The 24,746-nt window shown below is 48.8% G+C and overlaps 9 protein-coding genes across 9 annotated transcripts; 3 read left to right on the forward strand and 6 right to left on the reverse strand.

The window, feature by feature from the left end:
- Positions 1 to 3,149: 3,149 nt before the first annotated feature.
- N7517_004837 (orotate phosphoribosyltransferase) lies at positions 3,150 to 3,887 on the reverse strand (the record flags this gene model as incomplete). Its single annotated transcript, XM_056722567.1, has 1 exon — positions 3,150 to 3,887. One exon carries the CDS (start codon positions 3,885 to 3,887, stop codon positions 3,150 to 3,152), a length of 738 nt encoding a protein of 245 aa, XP_056578817.1.
- Positions 3,888 to 4,569: 682 nt separating this feature from the next.
- Positions 4,570 to 6,470, forward strand: N7517_004838 (methylenetetrahydrofolate reductase (NAD(P)H) MET13; the record flags this gene model as incomplete). Its single annotated transcript, XM_056722568.1, has 2 exons — positions 4,570 to 5,393; positions 5,456 to 6,470. 2 exons carry the CDS (start codon positions 4,570 to 4,572, stop codon positions 6,468 to 6,470), a joined length of 1,839 nt encoding a protein of 612 aa, XP_056578818.1.
- Positions 6,471 to 7,760: 1,290 nt separating this feature from the next.
- On the reverse strand, positions 7,761 to 10,936 carry N7517_004839 (putative NTP binding protein; the record flags this gene model as incomplete). The annotated part of the gene is given in 2 exon segments (XM_056722569.1): positions 7,761 to 9,053; positions 9,068 to 10,936. The coding sequence occupies 2 exon segments, from the start codon at positions 10,934 to 10,936 to the stop codon at positions 7,761 to 7,763; spliced, it is 3,162 nt and encodes a 1,053-aa protein (XP_056578819.1).
- An 843-nt stretch (positions 10,937 to 11,779) lies between these two features.
- N7517_004840 (Nur1/Mug154 family protein) lies at positions 11,780 to 13,243 on the reverse strand (the record flags this gene model as incomplete). The annotated part of the gene is made up of 2 exons (XM_056722570.1): positions 11,780 to 12,886; positions 12,986 to 13,243. The coding sequence occupies 2 exons, from the start codon at positions 13,241 to 13,243 to the stop codon at positions 11,780 to 11,782; spliced, it is 1,365 nt and encodes a 454-aa protein (XP_056578820.1).
- Positions 13,244 to 13,554: 311 nt separating this feature from the next.
- Positions 13,555 to 14,228, forward strand: N7517_004841 (H(+)-transporting V1 sector ATPase subunit F; the record flags this gene model as incomplete). Its single annotated transcript, XM_056722571.1, has 5 exons — positions 13,555 to 13,581; positions 13,638 to 13,672; positions 13,742 to 13,775; positions 13,863 to 14,000; positions 14,088 to 14,228. 5 exons carry the CDS (start codon positions 13,555 to 13,557, stop codon positions 14,226 to 14,228), a joined length of 375 nt encoding a protein of 124 aa, XP_056578821.1.
- A 601-nt stretch (positions 14,229 to 14,829) lies between these two features.
- Positions 14,830 to 15,480, reverse strand: N7517_004842 (ML domain-containing protein; the record flags this gene model as incomplete). Its single annotated transcript, XM_056722572.1, has 3 exons — positions 14,830 to 14,919; positions 14,977 to 15,193; positions 15,263 to 15,480. The coding sequence occupies 3 exons, from the start codon at positions 15,478 to 15,480 to the stop codon at positions 14,830 to 14,832; spliced, it is 525 nt and encodes a 174-aa protein (XP_056578822.1).
- Positions 15,481 to 17,832: 2,352 nt separating this feature from the next.
- N7517_004843 (putative bifunctional fatty acid transporter/acyl-CoA synthetase (FAT1)) lies at positions 17,833 to 19,981 on the reverse strand (the record flags this gene model as incomplete). The annotated part of the gene is made up of 5 exons (XM_056722573.1): positions 17,833 to 18,004; positions 18,065 to 18,208; positions 18,277 to 19,423; positions 19,477 to 19,632; positions 19,696 to 19,981. The coding sequence occupies 5 exons, from the start codon at positions 19,979 to 19,981 to the stop codon at positions 17,833 to 17,835; spliced, it is 1,905 nt and encodes a 634-aa protein (XP_056578823.1).
- Positions 19,982 to 20,796: 815 nt separating this feature from the next.
- N7517_004844 (putative peroxisomal 3-ketoacyl-coA thiolase (Kat1)) lies at positions 20,797 to 22,332 on the forward strand (the record flags this gene model as incomplete). Its single annotated transcript, XM_056722574.1, has 6 exons — positions 20,797 to 20,895; positions 20,950 to 21,045; positions 21,101 to 21,949; positions 22,008 to 22,072; positions 22,123 to 22,234; positions 22,294 to 22,332. 6 exons carry the CDS (start codon positions 20,797 to 20,799, stop codon positions 22,330 to 22,332), a joined length of 1,260 nt encoding a protein of 419 aa, XP_056578824.1.
- A 728-nt stretch (positions 22,333 to 23,060) lies between these two features.
- Positions 23,061 to 24,677, reverse strand: N7517_004845 (uncharacterized protein; the record flags this gene model as incomplete). Its single annotated transcript, XM_056722575.1, has 1 exon — positions 23,061 to 24,677. One exon carries the CDS (start codon positions 24,675 to 24,677, stop codon positions 23,061 to 23,063), a length of 1,617 nt encoding a protein of 538 aa, XP_056578825.1.
- Positions 24,678 to 24,746: the final 69 nt, after the last annotated feature.

The following is a 24,746-nucleotide window of genomic DNA, read 5'->3' on the forward strand; positions in this document are numbered from 1 at the left end:
AATCACTCAACGTGGTTCAAAGAGAGCATGATACCCCACGGTCTACTTCTTCTAAGAAAGTCTTCTGATGTTCTTTCCGGTTCCTAAGACTAGGCATGAGCTACATCGACAACTCCCTTTGAAGCTCGGAATGAACGGTCATAGCCGAAGACGCAGCTGATAGGAGACAAAGAGATGCAAGTACACCGAGCTCTGTCCGCGCGTTGATTGACATGTTAATTACGGTTGTGTGCTATTTACAGAGACCATGGGACTCAGGCGGCGAAGATCTGTGTCTTACGAGGCGTCACCATCCCTTGGGTTTCAAACAATAACCATAGCTCTTTGCATGGGACGGCGGTCGTGGAATTACCGTGGCTCGACAAAGCTAATCTAGCAATCCATGCATTGCTGGTATCACGGCAATTCGGTGAGACTACCTTACGGAAGTTGTCCAAAATAGCGGGAGTCCGAGCAGTGCGGAGTACACACACAGTTTTATATTAGCCCAATTGAAACTTCAACGTAGGCAAACTAGACTATTTTCCTTGCCAAAGTACTCCATTCGAGCCCATATCCAAGCCATATATCATTGACATTGAGCCACCGACGCGGTCTCGATTATTACCTCTAGGCTCTTGTATGTATGTATGAATGATAGAGACAACAGTTGCAGCAGAACTGCCGTCTAACGCGCACGAACTCTAAAGTGGTGGCTGTCAGAGAAATAAAAGCTAGCCTCGGTGGTGAATGCATACAAAAGCAAGATATCTTTATTTCCTATTGGGGTAGGTGTACATTTGCAAAGTTGTTATTCAGCCTGCATGGGGGTATGGAGTACATAAGTATACAGTATCCGAGCCTCTCTGTACTCTGCACTCTGTACTAATTTATATAGACTGCTAACTGTTGTTGCTGGCGATATTTTATCCTAGACGCGAAGGCTGAGTCGCTTTAACGGGAGTCCAAGTCACTGCCCGTAGATCTTGACCGTTCAAACTCCCGAAACCCTGTCTACCCGTATAGTGTACATTCTAAACAAGAAAATATGACTACATGTGCTGCATTTTCCAAATGTAACCTGACGGCCATCGTAGAAACCGGGATCACCGGTAGTTCTAGAATTGGGCGTCCATTAATCGAGCTATCCTAGCTGTTCGTGGGAGGATGGAAGTTCAAGCAATATATATGTTTGACGGAGTCATTAACTGTGTTCATCATGGATACATCTACTGATGTGCCAACATTTCAAGTAGTATGTCACGCCCCATAACAGAATTTGAGACAATCTAGTGGCTGATTGCGATCTGGTTAATTGGAAGATGCCATGTGATGCTGGATAGGGACACATACTCATATTCCTACGTAGTATACATAAATAGTCAAAGAGCACAGAGGTAGCACCATGTCACCTGTGATTCACTGTGCGAAGACGGTCATGGGTTTATGTGTATTCACCCACCACATCGATGAATCTCATGGCGTATTAACCGATGGGGTACAGGATGGAACAACATGGTGAGCTTTTATAAAATAAACATATTTCACTTCTCCTGGACCATTCCACTTTCTATAAACATCGAGTAGGATAGAATATAAAGATACTCCAACACGTCCTAAGACCTGGCATGCAATGGTCCTAAATCTTCTAGTTAGATACCAAAAGACGTTCTGATTAGTCTTGGTTTCCTAAGAAATCCCTTTTTAAATCACGTTCTAAATTTATCAGTTTGTTTCAGAGGCAAGATGGTTGCCTTGAAGAGACTAATATCATGTGGCTGAGAGCTGGGATATTAATTTCCCTTGTCTTGCAAGTTGTGAAAATGCCATTGAGAGAGGACTGTGCTCTATAGAGATATATAACAGTCATGCTTCTATCGGCTTTTCAACATGAAATTACCGATTAGTTAAGGCGCCGACGTTGCTAAGTTCTAAACGGCTTCTACCACTCGAATAAAAATCGAGCCATGTGGAGAAAGATCTTAAGCTATAATTGCTTACTGATCTATAATGAGTCTAAAATAAACGAATTTTACCCCCGGAGCCGTGCTGTTACTCTTTGTGAAACCCAGGCAGCCATTAGGATATCCCCGGAAGATGCCGTATTAGGGACCGACTAGATGTTCCACCTACATAGAAACTGGGGATACCTTGGAAGGCTGCATAGCTAATTCTGACTATTTTTAGAGATTTCAGATCAAATCCAGTATGTATTTCTCATCATTGGGAAAAATAACTTACAAACACATATATGTACCGGCTGATTGATTTCCATATTGTTATAGACCGTAGCGTAGAACAAACGTCTTATTCATTTCATTTGAGATTTATTGGAATTACAGTGCACCGTGTCAATGTATGTCCCACCATGTACTGATCAAGTGATGAACTTGGTAGATACATATTGCCTGAGCGTGGGATCTGAGCTATACATCCCTCTACATATATAGACTGCCCAATTCGTTCTGAATGGGATACTTGTATTGCATTTTGGGTGCGCGGCGTCAAACACAACCTAGCACTGGTAGCATCTGCCGTGCTGTGTGTCGCTTGCCGCGCAATATCGAGCACCATTATTGGCGTGTCGAGATACTTGAATCCAGACGATCTATTCCTTCGAGCTCATGTAAAACATTGTCTTGCTCACAGGGGTTCCGGCGTCCGAGTGGAACCAGTCGGTCCAGGGGTGTGTTGAAATGCAACATAGATAGAGAAGAGTATTTAGAGAGTAAGAAACTTACCTATCGATATGCTCAGCTATATAATTAGCAAGATTGAAGATCGGGGAGCTGGCACACACAGCTCCATGTTTCCCGATTGGAGTATATATCAATGGGAACATTGAACATCTCGGATGGAGCACTGGTATCACCGGTTTGCCGGGAACCTTCACGACGCCAAAGCAAAAAGGCAAGTCAATTTGCCTGCCCATTACATCATGTTTTGATGGGCAAATGGGCAACCTATCTGCTAGCTAGTCTAGAGTATGTGGTAGCATCAATTATCGAGGACAAGTCAAATAGTCCATATAGGAATGTGCCCATCCTGATTTGGATATGGGCAATGTTTAAGTAATTATATTTTCAGGGCTTCAAAATATCCTGGTATCCGTCCTGTTGTTTTTTTCTCATACATCATGCCTTGATTTGGCGGATTCCACAATCCGATGTCTATTGGGCACCGTAGCGCTCACGGTAATCCTTCAAGCGCTGGATCTCACCAGCGCCAATGCTATCACCCAACTTCTCAATCAGGTCGTGGAGACCAAGGACTGACCGGATGGGGATCTTGCCACCAAGATCACGCTGGGCAACGCCAATGGCGCTCTTGGTCTCGGTATCGCTGACACGTTCCTCCCGATCCAGCAGGACAACGACACCAGCGACGATACCGCCTTCCTTCTCGATGATACCGACAGCCTCACGGAGTGCAGTGCCAGCAGTAATGACATCGTCCACAATGACGACGCGCTTGCCCTTCAGCGGGGCACCGACAATGTTTCCACCCTCGCCATGGGACTTGGCCTCCTTGCGGTTGAAGGAGTAGCTCACATTGTCCCAGGTAGCCTTTCCAGATAGGGAGTCCCGCACGGCGAGCTCGTTGGTGACAGAGGCGCAAATGGGGATACCCTTGTATGCGGGTCCGAAGATAATGTCGAAGTTAGGCTGAGCGGTGCCGTCGGGGTTGGTGGTGACGAAAGGCTCGGCAGAGAGGACGCTAGCATAGGCAGCAGAGGAGGCGCGCAGCAATGGTGCAGTGTGCAGGAGGGAAGAGGTGAAGAAGTAGGGTGATTCACGGCCGGACTTCAAGACATAGGTGCCGAATGAGAGAACTTTGTTGGAGATGAGGAGAGGTAGAAGGGTGGACTTGTAGTCCTGATCGGCAGATGGGGGAGGAACAGTCGACATTTTGGCTTGAGAATTGGAAGTTTGTCAAAGGTCAAAAGAAGCAAAAGAGTCAAGGCCAACGCCAAGTCAAACGGGAAAATTTTGCCGGAACTTTATTTCGCATGGAGGGGCAGGCGGTATAGGCTTGGTATTGCGCCATAGTAGGTACGAGAATCTGATTTTCCTTATAAAAGTACCATTAGTGCTCATTTTACAGTAGAAAAAGTATTAAAAATGAAAGAAACACTTATTATTTCCTTATTAGACTCTTCCCCCTTGCTTTTTTCCCCTTGATTTCCTCCTAATTCCCATTTAAAGTAACAAAACACGTGCCTCCGATGGCCGGCCTTCCCCGCCAAATGTTGTCCCCCCAAATGTTCCGCTCACCGGTATCCTCGATTCCTCTCCTTCACTCGTCTTCGAGCTTCACAATTCTTTCTTTTATTCACTTTTTATTTCTTTTTTGTGTTTTATCCATTTTTGTTCCTAGGTACTGGACATTTAAGTGTCACAAGTACACAGGGATTGTGCTCAGGGTCTCAGACAACAGTAGTCTCATCTGCACAGGTGTTCCAGTCCCACAAACAATCTAATTAATTACTGTCCTCAGGTATGTTTGTTCAAGAGCAACAACCCTTGATGGAATTCATGGCTCGTTAGAATTTCGTGGTATGCTTACAAAGGACTAGATTAACCCGACACGATGCATATTCGGGAGAAGCTTGCCAAAAATGAGGCGGAGGGAAAGACGGGAATCTCCTTCGAGTTCTTCCCTCCCAAAACCGCCCAGGGTGTACAGAATCTTTATGACCGAATGGACCGCATGCATGGGTTGGGTCCTTCATTCATCGACATCACCTGGGGTGCTGGCGGTCGCTTATCGGATCTGACTTGCGAGATGGTCAGCGTGGCACAATCGGTATATGGCTTAGAGACTTGCATGCACCTGACTTGCACAGATATGCCATTAGAGAAAGTTGATCAAGCACTCCAAGCTGCCTACAAAGCTGGCTGCACCAATATTCTGGCTCTTCGAGGAGACCCACCCCGAGACAAGGAGACATGGGAGGCCGCTGAGAATGGATTCTGCTACGCAAAGGATCTAGTCAAATACATTCGGGACAAATATGGCAACCACTTCGATATTGGTGTGGGTGGCTATCCCGAGGGCGCCGATGACAACTCGGATGTGGACCAATTGATCGATCACTTGAAGGAGAAGGTTGATGCAGGCAGCTCTTTCGTGGTCACTCAGATGTTCTACGACGCAGATCACTTCATCGAATGGTTGAAAAAGTGCCGAGCCAAGGGCATCACTGTCCCCATCATCCCCGGTATCATGCCCATTCAGACATACGCATCTTTCATTCGTCGATCCAACTGGACCAAGGTCAAAGTGCCTTCTCAATGGATGGAGGCCCTTGAGCCGGTCAAGAACGACGATTCCGCCGTTCGAGATATCGGAAAGACTTTGATTGCCAATATGTGCAGACAGCTGATCGCTGCCGGTATCAAGCACCTGCATTTGTGAGTTTGCCTTGCTAACCCCTCAATCCTGGTATCCCGACATGTCCTGACAAATTGCCTAGCTATACCATGAACCTGGCTCAGGCCACTCAGTTGGTTCTCAAAGAGCTCGATCTTTCCCCGTCGGATGAATCCCCTATTCAACGCGCGCTGCCCTGGCGGCCCTCCCTTGGCCTCGGCCGTAGGACAGAGGACGTGCGACCAGTGTTCTGGCGCAACCGGAACTCATCATATGTTGCTCGCACACAGACATGGGATGAGTACCCTAATGGTCGTTGGACCGATTCTCGTTCACCTGCGTTCGGTGAACTCGACGCTTACGGCGTGGGCCTGAAGGGCACGAACGAACAGAACATCAAGCTTTGGGGCGAGCCTAAATCGATCAAGGATATATCCGAGGTCTTTGTTGAGTTCTTGACCGGCAAGCTTGACCGTCTGCCGTGGAGTGACTCGCCAATCACGACCGAGGCCCACGATATTCAGGAGGACTTGCTCAAGCTAAACCAGCGCGGGTTCCTGACAATCAACTCCCAGCCCGCTGTCAACGGAATCAAGTCGTCTCACCCTGTGTACGGATGGGGCCCGAAGAACGGTTTCGTCTACCAGAAAGCCTACCTTGAGCTTCTGGTCCCCTCCAACTTGATCGATGAGCTCATCACTCGCATCGAGAAGAACGATGACTTGACTTACCACGCCACCAACAAGAAGGGCGAGCTCAAGACCAACACCCGTGACAGCCCGAATGCCCTGACATGGGGTATCTTCGCTGGACGAGAGATCATTCAGCCCACAATTGTCGAGACAGTCAGTTTCTTGGCCTGGAAGGACGAGGCATACCTCTTGGGCGAGCACTGGTCCAAGTGTCATGACGCAGCCAGCCCTAGTCGCAAGCTGATTCAGCAGGTCATGGACGACTGGTATCTCGTCAATATCGTCGACAACGACTTCCACAGATCCAATGCTCTGTTCGAATTATTCGATGGACTCGAGATCAAAGAGCTCAACGCCGAGGTCGAGGTTCCCGAAAAGCCATTGACCAACGGTCACACCGAACAAAATGGCGTTGCTGCCAACTAAACCAGTTCCCCTCAACTCACAAACTGGTTTGATATCCATTCACACCCTCGACCCCCTACTCGGTCGTATGCCATCTTTGCAAACCTCTCATAACACCAACTCAACATACCTAATTCAACATCACTCATCTCAACGATAACACAGCCCATACAAACAACCACTCCAACACATCTCGGGCTCCCCCTGCAATGTCTTATGGCGTCACGACTGAAGACCTCTCAACGATTTCTTCCTCAGCGTTTTCATTTCAACATAATGTACCGATACCCCGTCTCTTTTAACAATGGCGCTTCATCGATCGGATTCTCTTTTATTTTCTCGGGTCCATTCTTCTCCAGGCCCGGTGCTTCTCTTCTGGACTATGTCATTTTTCCTGTTTGGTCTAGTACAGTCCAGAACAATAGTCCAGAAGAATGGAGGAATCAAAAGAATGAAAGAAAAACAAAAATTCAACATAATCTTGCCTTAACGGCTTATTCCTTCTCGTCTTTGTTTTGTTTCTGTTCAATTCATAGAGCTCACGCAGTGGCGGCTATAACTGCCCACGGTAGCCCAACCCTGCTTTTTTCCCCTCTCCTTTTCCTTTTTCCTTTTTCTCTTCTGTCGGATTTTTCTTGAATGCTTTTATCTTACAAAACGCCGTTTCAGCTGGCTGCGTGGATATCTCGTTCGCATGAACTAGAAAAAAAGGATTGCTCAACGCATATCCGGACATGAAAAACCTCTGAGAAAGGAACTTTCTATGTTTAAATTCCTATCTTTTCTCTGTTTTTGCATTGCTTTTGCAAGATTATCCCGGGGCTAGCATACAGGACCATTCAACACCAGGATGTCGGAGTTGGGTCTGTTTTTTGTTTTTGTTTTTTTGACAGCAAAAGAGAGAGAGAACATACACAAGATTGAATTCTGGATTTCGGGGGACACGATAAAAGTTGCATGTTATTTTATTTCTCTCTTCAACATGGGAGAGGCACATCACTGTGTGTTTCAGGGCCTTCAGCTTTTGTCTCGGTTTCAGGTCAAGATCAATATCAATCCAAGTTCTTGTCTACTACGTACATTGGCATACACAAGGATAAATGATTGCATGTAGAATATCCAATTTCTGGGACGTATTTAATAATAAGCTAGAAATACAGTCGCAAGAGAGTAGGTAGGCGAGTAGGTAGAACCGCTTGAGACCAAGACCAAGAACCGAAAGCACCATAAACGACGAACACCCCGCTACCAAACTAGGGACTTCTAGAGAAACAATCTTGTACAAGCGTACAGCTAAAGGACGGGCTAATTTTACATTATCAGGGCACGGCCAACACATTGGAAGGCCCACGCAAATGGCCTAGCAAACCATATAATCCAACTGGTCACGAGGACGACATAGCCAGCAGTACGGCCTATCAGTATGGCAGCAGACCCAAGGATCAAGAGATACACAATGGCTTGAAGAAGCTCCACCATGAACCGGCTGATCGCCTGGTCATTGCGAGGCTTGGGCCAGGCGCCTGTCGCCTGGTAGCGTGATACCACGGTGTAGATGCATTTGGAGACACGCCAGCAGTGACCGGTCATGTTCAGTGTGTTATTGACCACAAATTTGACGTAAGGGCTACCGGTGCCCATTCGAAAAGCTTTATTCACTTGAGTGACGGCAACAACAAGAATATTGAAAAGAAGTGAAAGGGCCAAAGGGTTGAGTCCCTGGCCGTCGGAATGAGCATTGTCTTGGGAGCGCAGGTCACCTAAATCGGCAGAGACGTCTGTGATACTCGACTGAAGAGACTCTTTGGGACTCGCAACCTGAAGCCCATCTAGCTCAGCGATTTCCAAAACTTTACCAGAGGTACGGAGACGAGGAAGGGTCTTCACCAGCTCTTCCTTTTTTGGCGAAGTATCGGGCTTCTTCGCCTTGGGAGGAGGGGACTTTTCAGGCGCGACTGGTTTTGCAATTTTGGAGATTTTGTCCAGCTTGGACGGCTTTGCTAGTGCGGAAATCTTTTTGGTTGATGTAGGGGGCTTGTCAGGTTTTGCCGACGAAGGACATGTCTCTGATAAGGTCACTCTTTTCGTTATTGGTTTGCTTAGTGTAGGTGGCCGTGAGGGTGATTCTTTGTTTTCCTCTGGCTTGTTTTCCGACGTGACCTTTTTTGGCGGCGAGGGAGGCTTGGTTGCTGAGACAATTGGGGTGTCCTTGGAGAACTGAAAAGACCGCGCTGATCGTGATGATTCCGAGTTGTCCCTAGATGGAAGAATTGGCTGAGGACTTGGGGACTGCTGCTGGTTCACACGCTGGGGTGACCCTGAATCATTCCGCAGAGACTCGGCACGTGTACGCAGGGACTCGGTCCTGTTGCGCAGGATCGTAGCAATGCTGTCTGTGGGTGATCTGGCTAGCCCTGAGGGCCTCGCCAGCCCGGAGGTACGGATGAAGCCACGGATAGAATTCGGCGCTGTGCCTGGTGCTCGTTCTGGAGTACGACCTTGCGCATGATCTTGGTTTTGACCCTCGTCGTCTCGATCTTTCGGCGGGGCGGAGATGCTGCCGAGTGGAAACGTTTGCGAAGTTGTCAAGGTACGCCCTGTTGGCTTGATATTCATACCGGGTCCCCGGGCCGCAACCCCGATGGGGTGGAAATTATCTGAGCCTTTGTCCGGACGGCTTGGATAGCCTCTGCGGTGACTGTGTGATTTGCGCCACCAGGACGACGCAGCCCTTGCGGCTTTGGCGAAGATACTTTCTTGTCGGGTGTGGGAATCATAGTGCGTGTGGTAGTGGGTGTGATAATGAACACATCGCCGTCCCCTCGATTTGCTTCTAGGCTCCTGGACCGCTCGGGTGTATTGCTGGTAGGGTGGTAGTTCTCCTTGCTCGAGTCCTGGGACCTGGTGCGCGGAATTGGAGACGGGTTCTGGGAGCGGCTCCGATCCTGGTACATGGCTGATGGCTTCGAGCATTGGGCAGGTTTCGAATTCTGAGAAGTTTGTGGTCGCTCTTCTTGAAGGACTACGGTCTCCTCCACTCTTTGGATGGCATGTCGGTCTGTCACTTTTCTCACTTGCCTCGGCGCCTGTTGCTTGTTCTTGGAAACCAGGGCCAATGGGAGTGGATGTAGACTGGCATCGTCTGGGGAAGCAAATGTGAGGATCTCGTCCGGGTTTTTCTCCCCGGATATTTCCCTGCACCCTAAAAAAGACCCATCCGCATTTTGGGGGTGTCGTTTCTCCTTGGCTTTTGCGGGGGATTCCTCCCAAATTGTGCTAATCCGATTATATCCAATTTCATCCGGGCTGTAGTAGTGGCTAGCTAGTTGACGTTGCGACGCAGTCATGGTCTGGGGCTGCTGGGGCTGGGGTTGTGCATGTTGCTCCAGCTGAGAATTTTGCAGAGGCTGCGGTGATGGGCGACGTTGGTCTCGTGGCAAGCTCGGCATTTGACGCCCATCGTTTGCCCCGTCATATGTGTTCACTGCCCTTGGGCTCTGGGTTCTTTGCTCGCTAGGGATGAATTTGATCTCGGGAGACGCGTTGCGACTAGGCAATGTCTCCGGGTCTGCCATCTGCCCACCAGCCCGGTGTACCCGCTCAATGCTTCTTTGATACTCGGCAATTTGTTGTGCCGTCATCGTTGGCGGATTGGGATCTTTTGCAGTTGGCATGTTCACGACGAATCGGTCTTCCCAGTCGGTGATAGAACTGTCCTCGGCGGATACTGGCGAGACGGAAGGATGAGATCGAGGGCTGGAATCGGTCGTTGCGTTTGTTTTCACTGATTTCTGGGGTGTGGTTTCGGTAACATCCATGTTGACCCATTGGTCACCTTGCTTCCGCCAGTTGTTCTGGCTGTCCTCGGAAAGGGTGGTGGGCTCATTTCTTCTCGGCCCCTGCGCGGGACTGCTGTTGACAGTGCTTGGACTTGGGATGCCTGATGGTGCATTGATCGCCCGAGAGCTTGCGAAATTTTGGCTAGCGCTGGTGGGAACTCTGCTGCGGTGGTAGGAGATGGGCGAGCTAGGAGATTCGGGTTTGTCGCTTTCCTTGCTCCTGGCACGTCTTGGTAACAACGGCGACTCCTCCAATTTATCTCGGATTTTCCTCCAGTATGGATCATGACCTTTTTCCGAAGGTCTAGGCTGGTCACCGAGCCGTCCCAAGGAGTGGCTGGCTGGGGTCAGTTTAGGAATTCTGGGACTAGACGTTTGACTTAAATCATCGTTACGACTTTCAGAGAATGACCTCGGGACTGGCAGCTTGGTAGCTTTTGACATTTGAGATATATTCGCCGATGCACCTCTTGCAACGACATATCCTGTTGGTATTCCTTCTTGCAGGTATCGAGGTGGAGGTGTTGCCGAGAGCTCCGTCGAGGGCTTGTACTCGACTCGATACGCTTTGTAGGAAGTTTGGCGTACAGGTCGTGGTGAGAGATTCACAAGGTGTCCATCGGGCAATTCGACATGAGCTTCGTCCATGTTGGGGTGGGGCTAAGAATGACTGTTGTCAGGGTTGCCAATGCTATTGGCACAGCACAGTGAATAATCGCACTAGCCCATGCCGTGTAGGAGCAATGAGAGAGTGGTCGTTCCCTGTGATTGTTTTCCCAAGGAAAGGTCTATGTCGGTCGGCGGCTGTAGAAAGAAGGATATGAAAGACTCAAGGCTCGAAGGAGCGGGGCGATTCAAGAAACAGCCTGTTGAGAGATCTTCCCAGGTGATCACTCATAACTCGTAATAATACTGTGCTGTTGGTTGGAATGCCAGGTGGTGAGGAATGCCAGCCCCTAGGGCGAATGCCGTTCGAAATGTCCCACCATCATCCGGAATGGCAGTTTCCTCTGGAACATTTCAAAATGAATCGCATCATCATTGGAAGTTGCAAGAGCTGAATGTAGAGAAAGTGCGATCTAGATACGTATCTAGATCACAGCGTAGACATAGTGGACTGATAACTTAAGAACCCCGGGGCAATCTATCCGCCAATTGAATTGAATACAATGACCAAGTCGATCATAATCAACATCAAGCGATCGGAAAAGAAAGTGCCATAATTTTCGGCAGCCCTAGATGAAGAGCTTGCATTCCCCAGCGTGGCGAATGTGCATGAATACCATGAAACAAAACGTCAAATGTAAAGCTGCACCGGGTATAACCTCAATTAAGAATGATGTTTGTACGAAAGATGCTGCTATAGCATCATTATCGGCATGCCGCAAAGGAGAACAGGAACCTCGAAGGAACACAGGAAACTGCGCATCTGATGCTGATTGGGCAACTTTTCATGCTTGTTGAAATGGAAATTGGTCATTCATATTCGTCCTAAAATCGCCCCGGTTCTCGGCGAGAGTTGAGGTTATCTGATCTATTGACGGTAGCTGGGCCACCTGGGTTCATGCCTCCCGGTACACTGCTTCTTTTCAGCGGACTGGAGGTCCGCATCAAGGGAGTTGTACCACGCTCTTTGTAAACAAAGTCTCCGTTGCTTTGTAAGCGGCGATCAAATGAAGTTGTCGCAGACTTCCTCAGTGGAGAGTTTGCGTGGCTGTAAACACCAAGGCTTCCTCCATCGCCCGTTGTCGTTGCAGTAGATCGGAACTGCGGTTGTCGCATTGTTGTGCGGTTGTTGCCTCGCGCCATCGGCGAGCCATCTCGAGACATGCTCGGTGTGTGGGTCGGGGGCCCTTGGAACATAGAGGAGATCGGAGTAGATGTAGTTGACTGGCGGACCGGGGTGAAACCTTCTGGGTCGACGTGCTTGAGGTAATTGGGGTTGGGGCTGGTCTTGAAGCCACGGTTAATTATGACGGCAGGGCTATAAGTTTCAACCCTGTTACATTCGTCCTCAGTCTTCGGTGGTTCACCATAGGGATCCGAGAATTGCGTGCCAACATCTCTCATCACGGGATGTGTCCGAGGTTGTACATATTTGGTGTCATATTCTTTGAAGACCTCCTTGTGAATAACCTTCTGGTCCTTGGCTTGCTGCGTGTAAGAAGAAGAGATGAAGGACATTTGCACAGATAGAAGAGCTGTCAAAACGATCGTCGTTACAATCGTCACGCTGGGTCGAGGATCGGAAAGCTGCGTCGGGAGGAACAGCCAGTATACTAAGACGTGCCCTGGGCTGAACAGGCAAAAGAGCCGGAGACAAAGTGCCGAAGGATCCCAAATTGCAAGTTCCCAGACATCCTGCTGTGCGTCGGGGTGTGCTCTCGAGTTTGCCGATTCCGATGATAGCGCCCTGGCGATGTACCGCAAGGGAGACGGCATCCTGGGGCTTGAATCAACGCGTACACGATGCGCTGATGGGGTCGCCGGATTGTTATCAATAGAATTCTCAAACAGGCGATAGCGTCTCTTCTTCTGGAAGGTGTAGACTGCATTGACAACGGAGGCTACGGCCATCAAATGGGCGATAAATGAGGCCTAGGTGGAACAACCACGGCCGATTAGCTTTCCATTCATCAATTTCGGGAATATGCAGGTAGAAGAAGAGGTAGAAACACGGGAGGGAGAGTAACGTACAAGCCAACCACGCAGGGATGTGCCATCGTCATCGCCGAACACATCGTCGAAAGCCTTGCTACCACCGGACCGACTATTTGCTCGCGCAATAAGCAAGATCAAGTTGAGCGCAATACCGATAGGCAAAGCCCAGTTTTTCTCCAGTTGGTCCCAATCACCGCCTTCAAATTCCTCAGAAAGCCAAAGCAGAAAGTCATATGGATTCAGGTATGATAGTATACGCTCGGAGAGCGGGCGGCGGCGTACAAGTCGAGGCATGATGTCAGAGGACGGTGGTAGTAGACAGAAGCTGTTCCTCAGCAACTTCGATCTAATCAATAATATAACGCAAGGACATCAAAGGTGAGGGTTGAGTCAATGGTGATTCCACGATTGTTTGCGGACAATGAAGCACTGGAGTAAACAAATCTGAGAAATTGCATCAGCTTATGTAATTAGCAGCTCCCGGCGATAACCACGGCGATCAACGAACAGCTGGACCAGATCTGTCATTTACTTGATCCATCTCGAACTGCTAGTTCGAGAATTGTGTTTCTTGGAAATCTCAGGTTCTTTTCTTTTTCCTCATCATGGCGGCAACGGCCGCAACATACAAGGTACTTGACATGAAGTCGATAGAATGACCCCTCCGATCGCTAACTCGATACCCCAGGACCGGCAATTCCTTGCTGTCATTGGTGATGAAGAGTAAAGACCCTTCTTCCAATTTGCTCTTCAAGATCATGTTTGGCTAACCTAGCTCAACCTATTATGCAGCTCCGTTACTGGTCTTTTGCTCGCAGGCATCGGGGTATGAGACTATTCACTGCCCCATCTACGTCACATCTCTATGACATTCATATGAAACGCCATGCTAACTTGCTGGCTCTTTTTACAGCACGTTACCGAACCGCCGGGCTCCCAGAGAAACTTCCTCGTCGTTGATTCCAAGACCGAGACGTCGGAGATCGAACGGGCCTTCCAGAACTTCACCCAGGAGAGGAAAGACATTGCCGTGCTCTTGATTAACCAGCATGTGAGATCCCTCTCCATATATTGCGCTATATATTTGAAGCGCTCGCATTTCATTGCCTACATATCCGCTAACACATGTCAACCTCAGATCGCAGAACGCATCCGCCATATCGTCGACGCATTCGCCGATCCTTTCCCAGCTGTCCTTGAAATCCCTAGCAAAGACCACCCCTACGACCCGGAGAAGGACAGTGTCCTCAAGCGTGTCCGCCGCCTGTTTGGAGAGTAGGCTTGTTTTGCATGGATGTTTATCGTTGTCATTTAGCCAGGAAGCGGTGATTTGGTTTCGCCATGTCGCCTCCAGGGTCTGCGCAACACCTTTGGTCCCATCATTGCTGATCTCGGCGCTTGAGCATAATTGGGAAGAAAATGTGGAAATATCAGATAGGGAAGATACCCAACGCAACTGGAACGAGTTCGTATGCCCTTTACATATATTCTCTTCGCGGCTATACGGAATTTATTTAATGTACCTTGCGTGGTCAGTGGAGATGACGGGATTGTACATTGTAATCACAGCCAGATGTAGCTGCCAATTTTACAGTCGTGCCCAGTTAGGGTTTATACACACGATTGTAAAAAAAGACAACAAATGCAAAACAGCGTAGAAATGAGAAATTCCAAATGATATCCGAAAGTACTGCAAAGCGTTATAGAACTTGAAACAACAGAATGCGCATATTGAGGTAGTCATGAGAAGGGCATGGAAAAGAGCATTGCGGATGTTTGACCCCCGAGTCAAGCACATAAGCTAATGAGGGTGACAGTTCAACAAATCGAGAGATGCCACCTGATGAGTGGATGCAAAGCAATGTCGAAGTTAGACAGGATTAGAAGTGAAACACGATGTCATCCGCCTTGAGGCAAGTGACCTGCTTCTGCTCCTTGTTGTAGACATCAGCGAGAACGGAGTATTTGCCCTGTAAAAACGCCGTTAGCTGCTTATTTAGGTATGAAACAACCGTAAGAAAACGTACCGGTGGGATCTGCTTGGGCAAGTCCACCTCCTTCGTCAAAATCATCTCGCCCTTCTCGAGGGGACATTCGAGGTCCACGTTCTTAAGCTCATCGCAGAGGTCGACGGTCTGCTTAATCAAAGTAATGAGACCCCACTTCACCTCCAGGTTCACGGTAGCGCCCTTCTCGATTCTCTCGAGCAGGGTACCTTTGGCGGAGATTGTCAACTTCTTTCCTCTGTTACCACCAAGATGTTAGCTAGTGAAATCTACTACATTGTGAGAACACTCTTCGTGAATGACGTACGGTAGAGGCGGGTTGGGTGCCAGATCCACCGACTCAATCTCGAGTTTGTAACTGTCTGGTTTGGCACAGTACTGCAATGGGTTATCGCCCTTGACTGGATACTTCTCGTTATCGTTGACCTTCAGTGAAGCCTGTGTGGGATCAAAGATAGAGAATGCGGCTGCGTTTGCAAGAGGAGCGGTAAGAACCAAGAGGCTGGCAGCTGATAAGAACCTCATGGCTGTGGTAGCTGTAGTTTGGGGAAACGCAGATGATAGATCTCTCAGGTATGTGCAGTTGAATATCGCTAAAACAGTTTCTAGCTGAAACAAGGTGTGGGGTTGGGATCAAGAGGCGGAGGTAGAAGTTGTGAGGAGAAACCCTGGAAGAGATGTCACTTGATGACGCCTCCACACGTGATCCCAGGGGCAGATCTATACCATTTCTGTCGACCCATGGGTTACTACGCCTGGTGTACCTGCATGTGGCTGAGAAATAGAAAATACTTGCCCAGGTGAGAAATTATTTTTCTATATAACTTCATAGATTCATCTTGCCCTACTAAGATGCGTAAAGTTGTCTCTCATCTCATGCTAAAGGCGGGGAGTTAATCTGACCCACTATACTCCAGTTCCTTATCAGCGATCGGCATCAAATCAACATCTGGGCATTGTCAAGTACTTTTGTCCTTCATCTCATTTCCGAAGCGATAGCCATTCCAAGCTTCAAGAAGCCATCTTAGCTAGTTGTTCAACTTCCCGTATCACTCGATTATCCGACTTCCACATCAATGACAGCCATATGGGGTACTTAAGAAGCCACGCAAACAACGATGGCTTGACAATAACGTGGAGATGTAGGTGATGAACCGAAATTGTATCTGGATAGTATATATTACCCAGAAGCGGTCGCCTCCCACGGTGATACCCAGAATATATAGCTGAGGATGGTAAGTCGGGACACCAAGCCTTGAGCAGGCGATGTTTCACATCATCCATAGCTTGCACTAATAATATGATAAAAGGGATGGTGAGCCACGTTGCCAAGAACTAGGGTCGGCTGTTATATTACCCACAAAGCATAATATGACTCCCATTCAAAGCTTCTATATCTCGGAGAGTGTGCAGTTTTGGAATAATAAGCCAGTGGAGTTGTCCAGCAGGCCGGATATTATCGATTGCGATTAACTCATCGTCCTGTGTATCCGACTGTGAGGTTCTGGCTTCAAATTTAACATTGACTGACTCACCTCGTAATCAATATTGGCAAAATTTGACAAATCACAAAACTTGCATTCATGCTGGACTCGCTCTGTCCACTCCAATGTGGTCAAATAATGAAAGAAAGATTTTATTTTTTTCATCAGGGGCTTTAAAGATTTCAAAACCACGATATGAGAACTCCGTGTGTATGAATACTAGAAAAAGCAATCAAGGCCGGGAGAGGGTGAGGTCTTAAGGCGTCCTACTAACTGGAGCCCGAGATGGCTGTGCTGAGGCTGCGCCTCTAGAACTTCTGAATGACAGAATTTTACGGCCATGGCGAGAACAAGAAAAAATCAAGGTGATAAAATCGCTTGATATTTATGCAAAAGAGAATCTCACGCTGCTAGAGCCAGGCTCATTGTGTCATTGTGGGGAGTTATATGAAGTTAAGGCCATAGGCCGGGCAGTGTAGTTCACGGGCAAAGTCATACTTTCTTTCAACGAGGGATACGTCCTGGCCGATTCCCTTTGAGACCGTGGACCGTGATCTAGTGGTCTTTTGGGCCGTATGTCGCTAGGAATCCCCTTTTGTTTCTTTGTCCTTTTCCTTTCCACCATGTCAGTTCGAAAATAGCTAAGATCGCATATACAATAGGCCTTAGATCTTTAGTTAGCTAAGATAACCAGCCTTGTTATTCGATGGAACATGTCAGTCAGGCACGTCAGGTCTCGTATGGTGCTCAAGGCCTAAATGGCAGAGCTACGTTATCAACTAAATTTATAACTCAGGTTAAAAAGATCTACCGAATCCGGCCTAGATGTGTTAAACCCAATCTACCCATATGTAGCGACACTTTTTAGGTCCGACCATGTTGTGTATTGCAGCGTTTCTGGAGTGCCAGGACAATCTTTCGTGCCATATTCTTGCTCCAAATATCTAACCAGAGCTTGCAGCTGGTAGGTACATTATGAACAAAGAAGACGAAAAAGAAAAAAAAGAACAAGAGAAGAGGGTTATTCCCAGCAGCACATGGTCCAACAAACCACCAGACTGCGGACTTTGGTCCTAAGGGGAATCACCCGGGACCTATGCCTCGTTAAGGGCAAGTTTGATGCTCTTAAGTACTACCAGGCTAGATACTAGGAAGGACCTCAACTAATATCTATGGATACATCCCCCCTGGGCCCCACTATAGCTACCATGTGTTGGACCCACTTGGGACCCACCTAATGCAACCTTATCAGCTTGTTTACATCGATGAGCGTTTATTGTCTGGTCGTCTATGTTTTGGGAATATAGTGCCTAGTAACTCCGAATCTATGCGTACCTATATACTTCTGATAACAATAGGGGCAAACCCTGGCTGTATTATTAAGCGTAAAGGCTTAGATCTTGGCTTTACCACTCTCAATCCGTGCCCAACTTTGCTCTTCCAACTTCTGATACTTTGTGCCGTCCAACCAGTACAAAACGTCGCCGCCCCAGTCCTGGCGAGGATTCCAGCCCTTCTTTGATAGGTCACCTTTAGCCTGCTTGAAAGTGACACCTGTGGCAACCCTATAGATTATAATTTGATTAGCGGCATCGACAAAGCATTGCAGTCAAGGGAATGCTTACTTCTCAGTAAGTCGGACCAAACGAGGCAGAGCATATGAAGGAACGCCTTTCTTCTTGAGCTCTTTGTACAAATTCGACATCAATTCTGACTCAACGGATGGTGATTCCAGCGTGATACCAGCAGCTCCAGCTTGGCCATCATATCTGGCAGAGATCATTAGCAATGCAATTACATCAAGAGAAACAGAGAACAAGACAGCCACAATACATACCCGGTCAGCTTCACACCATATACCACAGCGTCGTGTACACCCTCAATCCGGCAAATATGGTCCCGAATCTCACCCGCGCTAACGTTCTCACCCTTCCAGCGGAAAGTGTCACCAACCCGATCCTGGAACCTCACCCACCCAGATTCATCTTGAACGACCAAATCACCAGTCCGCTGGAACATGTCTCCCTTCTGGAATACATCCCGCAGAAGCTTCTCTTCCGTCGCAGCCTCATTACCCTGGTACTCAATCAGTGTACCACGGTCCCGGACACGACCAATTGCCTCACCCTCCTCTCCAAGCGCAGCCTTCACACAGAACCCAGTGACAGGATCCCGGTACGGCATCTCGGTATTGGTATCATACTTGACGATGAAAGTGACATCTTCCACAAACCGGCGGATAGGTCCAGAAAACCCGATCTTGCCAGCACCCCAAGCTCCAACACCGTGGTTATCGAATTTAGCAATTCCCTCGGTCGAGCGGTAGAACTCGCGGATCTCAGGGACGTTAAAGCGCCTACGGAACTTCTCCCAGATCTCCCCGCGCAACCCGTTACCGCTTGCCACGATGCACTTATGGTCCTGGTCGTAGGGCGACGGCGGCGCCGCGAGAAGGTATCGACATAATTCGCCGATGTACAGGATGCGGGTTGCGCCTGAGTCGTGCACCTCTTTCCAGAAACGGGAGGCGGAGAATTTGCGTCCGAGGCATAATGTGCCTCCGTTGCCGATAGCGGCGCATAGGCCGACGAAAAAGGCCGTGCCGTGGAAGAGGGGGAGAGGGGAGTATACGCGGAATGGCTGGTACTTTTCGGGGTCGTTGACGTCTAGTGAGAGTGGGGTGGCGGTGGTCATGGCGAGCATGTTGCGAATTCCGCAGGCTTTGGGTTTTCCGGTTGTTCCTGATGTGTATACCAGAACGCAGATGTCTTTTGTGGTGCGCTTGGCTGCCGAAATTCCTGATGGGGAGTATTGCTGGAGAGTTTCCAAGGTGACGACCTCGGTTGAGGCTGTTTCAGCCCCTTCGAATGAACCCATGCTGTAAGTAAAGTGTGGTAGGTCGACACAGATGTGCTGTGACAGATCTGCAGTTGAGATAATTGATTTGGAGCCGGAGACGTTGAGACAGTGGATGAAAGTATCGTCTGTCCCTAGTGTTAGCGGTCTATTCTCGTGTGTTGGAATTGAATTAACAAACCTCGCAGACTGGTGTTGATCATTGCTGCCACAGCACCCAATTTCGACAGGGCATACAGAGTCACTACCATTTCCGGTGAGTTGGTGGTAAAAACAGCCACTGTATCACCGCTGTTGATATCACGGCTCTTCAAAAGAGCAGCCATTCTATCGGCCACTTCAGACAAGCGGATTAGCAATCAGATGTAATGTTTTCTCCCAACATAGGGGCTATGCTCACAATCTTTCAATTGGCTGTATGACCATGTCTTATGTTCAAACCAGAGCGCATCGGTGGTACCTCGTCCTTCAAGCTCCACCGCCCGCTCGAGTATCTTGTATATGGTTGATGCGCCATCGAGCTCAGCGATGCGGTCGTTTAACCGCTTCATACCAGCCTTATCGCCGGCGATTGTTCGCAAATCAGTAGAAATGCCAAGCTTCGCATTCAGATATGCACCGGCGGCCACTGACAAGGCAGATGCCACAGCCACAGCAGGCGCGCCGACTTCAGAGAAAATGCTCATTGTGACAGAGGCTGTATTCTTCCTAGTCCAGTGCTTGTTGCGATTCAATTCAACAAGAATTTAATTCTAGACAAAAGGAGTGACTATTTTGCAACGGGGGTATCGTTCTCTGGAAATTACGAAGCTGTCAGAAATCGGCATGGCGACGGATATAAAGATCCTCAAGCCTCGGGGGCTTAGACGGAAGCTAGCCAGACTCGATCTGCCGTTGACGATAGCAATAAGCAATCTCCTAAACCGCTCTTTGGATTGGCCATATCCGCTGCTTCACAGTGGGGGTCTCTTTTACGGAAGTTCCCCGTGATCCTTTTCCCCAGGCTTGGCTTTCCCGGGGCCCGGTTGTCAACAGTTACCTTAGGGCTTCAGAGTATTCGACATGAGGCGCAAGAGAACAAGGTCTTGAAGACATGCAACCTTGGAAGTACATATATATTCTCTTCTGTAGTACTTCTTCATACTCTATCAACACTATCTCGCATCACCAATACGGTGCCAATGCAATTGTGGGGCCATGAAACGGCTAAAATACTTTAATTCCACCAATCACATCCCTTAAGTACAAGCCGAGGAATGCAAATTACAGTATCATACACCGTGTGACCCGAAGGCCCGGCACTTCGAATCGGCTCAAAAATGTCCTCGGAGAGAACAAGACCAACTCGGTTTGTTCCTGTTTGTTTCTAATCGCCTCGGTGTGGAGAAGTTTGGAGAAATCTGGAGAAGCCGCGGTTCTTTTTAGCATCTGAAATATATTCTAATATTAAAACGTTCGGCCTTCTCTTTGTTTTTGTCATCTACATATATTCTTCTTCACAATGTCTTCACCACAACAACGTCTAAGCTCCGTCGCCAACCAGCTGGCAGCTCCTGGCTCGACCCGCCAAAAGCTTTTGGCCAAGAACCCAGATGATGTGGTATGTTGAAACTACACTGGAGGTGCTTCGGTGCAATAACTAATCAAGTCGCAGGTTATCACTTACCTGGCCCGCACGCCGCTCACTAAGGCCCGCAAGGGTGGATTGAAGGATACCACCGTGGATGACCTCCTCGTGTCACTCCTCACGGTAACGTTTCCTCCATGACTAGGAGACAAAACGCAATAACTAATTTATCGACAAGACCGTCCGCGAGAAATCCAACCTGGACCCCAACCTTGTTGAGGATGTCTGTGTTGGCAACGTCCTCTGCCCCGGCGCCGCATATATCGCCCGTTCCGCCGTGCTGGCAGCAGGTTTCCCCGTAACAGCAGCCGCCTCGGTTGCCAACCGATTCTGCTCCTCCGGTCTCCTGGCCGTTCAAAACATCGCCAACCAAATCATCGCTGGATCCATCGATGTCGGAGTGGCAGTTGGAGCGGAGAGCATGAGCAATAACGCTGACGGCGGCGCTCCCGTGATGACCGATCGCATCAACAAGCACCCAGTCGCATCCCAGAATATTCAGTCCATGGGCCAGACCTCGGAAAATGTCGCTAACCAGTTCAACATCACGCGCCAGCAGCACGACGCGTTCGCTGCCAAGAGTTTCCAGAAGGCCGAGCGCGCCCAGAAGGCCGGTTGGTTGGAGGACGAGATTGTCCCCGTCAAGACTCAAATTAAGGACCCTAAGACCGGCGAGGTCAAGGATATCGTCGTTGACCGTGACGATGGCATCCGCTACGGTACTACCGCCGAGTCCCTCGGCAAGATCCGCGCTGCTTTCCCCCAGTGGGCCCCTAGTGCTACCACTGGCGGTAACGCCAGTCAGATTACCGATGGTGCTGCTGCCCTAGTTCTCATGAAGCGCTCGCGTGCCCAGCAGCTCGGTCAACCTATTGTTGCCAAGTTCTGCGGTGCTACCGTTGCTGGTCTGGAGCCCAGAATCATGGGTATTGGCCCATCTGTTGCCATCCCCAAGCTCTTGAACAAGTTCAACTTGAGCAAGGATGACGTTGATATTTTCGAGATTAACGAGGCCTTTTCCTCAATGGTAAGCTTACCAAGTATCTGAACTATGTAGCTTGAAAGACTGACGTACGTTATTACAGGGTGTCTACTGTGTTGACAAGTTGGCCTTGGATGAATCCAAGGTGAACCCCCGTGGTGGTGCTATGTAAGTGATCTTTGACCCAGTTTGATTGATTCCATGCTGATGTTTCAAAGTGCTTTCGGTCACCCTCTAGGCGCCACTGGAGCACGCCAGGTCGTCACCGCTCTGTCTGAGCTGCGTCGACAGGATAAGCGAGTTGCTGTGACCTCGATGTGTATTGGCACTGTAAGTTACCTCCAGTCGTCATGACTTCGACTTTAAGAAATACTAATATCTTCCAATAGGGCATGGGTATGGCCGGTATCTTTGTTTCTGAGCATTAAGCATGCAGAAAAGCGTTTGCTTATCGTGATTGTGTTGACATTGTATATATTTTTCCACACATTGAATACGACTCTGTAGTTTTGATACTATAACCCGTGGACGTCAGTGCAATAAACTTCCAATTGATATAAATATTATTCCAACTGTGTCAGGTGCAGGTCGACAATTTGACCAAGTTGATGTCTAGCCCAGAACTGGGTGCTAGTATATATATGAGGAAGGTGCGACTCAAGCTTATCGCCTTCACTACCTTCTCTTCTATCAAATGCCTGTTTGATTTTCTTCTTTCCACATTTTCAGCACGCTACCTACTCTCCAGAACCTCGTCGGTGTGGAACGAAAAATGATACATTCCAGCCAAAAAAAAAAAAAGGGGATTCTTGGACACGTCTCAACTACCTTTTCAAGTGACTCCTTGCAATCCCTCGGCCTGTCATCAAAGTACCATACTCTTTCCCGCAATGCCGTATCCCAAGACGTTAAAAAGCACCCACAAACGTGAAAGGTAAAGAACCTCACGTCAACCAGCCTCCCAAAGGCCTCGAAGCCTGGGTGTGAGAGATCTAGTTGGAGGGTCGGCAATTTGCTTGGGGGGCGTCAGCTATTTAAGCGCTACACCCAGGATATGGAATCATTGCTATCGGAAATAGACAGCGAGAGTATATATACGACAATTCAATCATTATAATTCACTGTATTTGGCTATTTACGTAGTAGAATGAAAGCATCAGGCTTTCTTCACAAAGTCAACCCTCCTAGCCAACCAACAACCAATCGTAAACCCTTGGATTGCATCATGCTCATCCCGAGAAAAGACAATGGTCCAGTCTCCTGGAGCTGGTGCATCCAAACCACGTGGACAAGTCAAGACCCAGACATCGTCTCCCAGATATTTCATTGGAGTGGCATTTCCTTGACCCAGATATCCATCGAACGCACCGTATAGCATGCCACCCTCGCCAATACAATGGAAGGTAGATTCAATCTCAGTACCGTGATAGACACCCTGGAATGAAGTCTCTTGAAGGGTTGATTCTTTCGGGACAATACGCCGAGCACTGAGTATCCGGTTATCTCCCACACGATGAATACTCAATAAATCTCCATCAATCGTCGCAATCATAGAATCAGACTTCCCATGATTCGGTGTACTAAGTTTGATAGGCACAGCAGAGCCATCGTATTTGATGGCCACCTCTCCTTCCCGTGCGCCCTTGGTGATGACAATCGACAGCTGGGTATCCTGGTCAAGAAACGCGCCGACCCAATCTGCGGCCGACTGGATGGGCGCCGTTACAGGCTTTGGTAATTCCAAGAGATCTCGGAAGATCTCAATGTTGGGGCCGAATGCGTCGGCGTCACTGTTCAACATAACTACGACGGACAAGCGCTCGCGTGGTGAGTGTCGCCGGTGCAGTCGATACCCTCGCAATGCTCCACCATGTCCGATTGTGTTCACACCGTCAATGTCAGTGTGACTTAGCCCATAGCGGTACCTCGCCGGAGTACCGTCTTTGAACTTCGGATCCGCGATCGCGGTATGGTACCAGCTCTGTGGATCAGCGTAGCAGCGATCGAGATATTTCTCGTACGCGATCATATCACTGAGTGAAGCTACTAATCCAGCATCACCAGACCATTCCATTCTGTTGACAGCGGGTGTAAAGCCGTGCTGCTCGTCGCCCTCATATCCGACACACGGCGGTGGGTGATGTGCGGTGTTGGGGCAAAGGAATGCCGTGCTCATACCAGCCGGGCGGAGTATTCTCTCTTCGAGCAATTTGTCAAGCGACTCGCCAGTTGCTCGCTCAATCACTCGGGCAACCACGTGGTAGTTGAAATTGCAGTAGGAATATTCCGTTCCCGGCTCGAAATGGAATGACTTGGTTTGAGCAATCAGTGGACCACAGTCTCTGGCGATCAGGAACTCGTCGTCGGGCTTGGACCCCCAGAGTGTGGTCATAGCCCAGTAGTCGCGGAGACCGGATTGCATGTCACATAGTCGATCAATTGTGAGTTCACCGTCACGAGTGAGCTCCGGGTTTACTAGTTCGATGAAATGATCTGAGAGCTGTTTCCGGACATCGCCCTTTGCAGCTAATGTTGGGGTTGGATTGCGCTCCAGGTCGATCAATAGCGCACACACAAACTGTTTAGTAATTGAACAGATGGGTAGTTGGGTTTCGGCTGTCATGGGGATCCGTTGGTCCAGGTCGGCGAATCCCCACACACGCTGGCCGATGACCTCGCCATCTTTGACGACGGCGATCGCACCTCCTGGGCCTCGAGAGCGGAGGGCAGCTCTGTTCAAGACCTCTTGAACCTTTTCCTTGGTGATTGTCATACTATCAGATTAAGGTAGAGGAAGGGAACGGATACCTTTGATGTTGGCTCATTACCCCTCTTCCAGTTA

The sequence above is a fragment of the Penicillium concentricum genome (genome assembly GCF_028827145.1).
Source record: "Penicillium concentricum strain IBT 3081 chromosome Unknown utg000002l_segment0_segment0, whole genome shotgun sequence".
Taxonomy (NCBI): Eukaryota; Fungi; Ascomycota; class Eurotiomycetes; order Eurotiales; family Aspergillaceae; genus Penicillium; species Penicillium concentricum.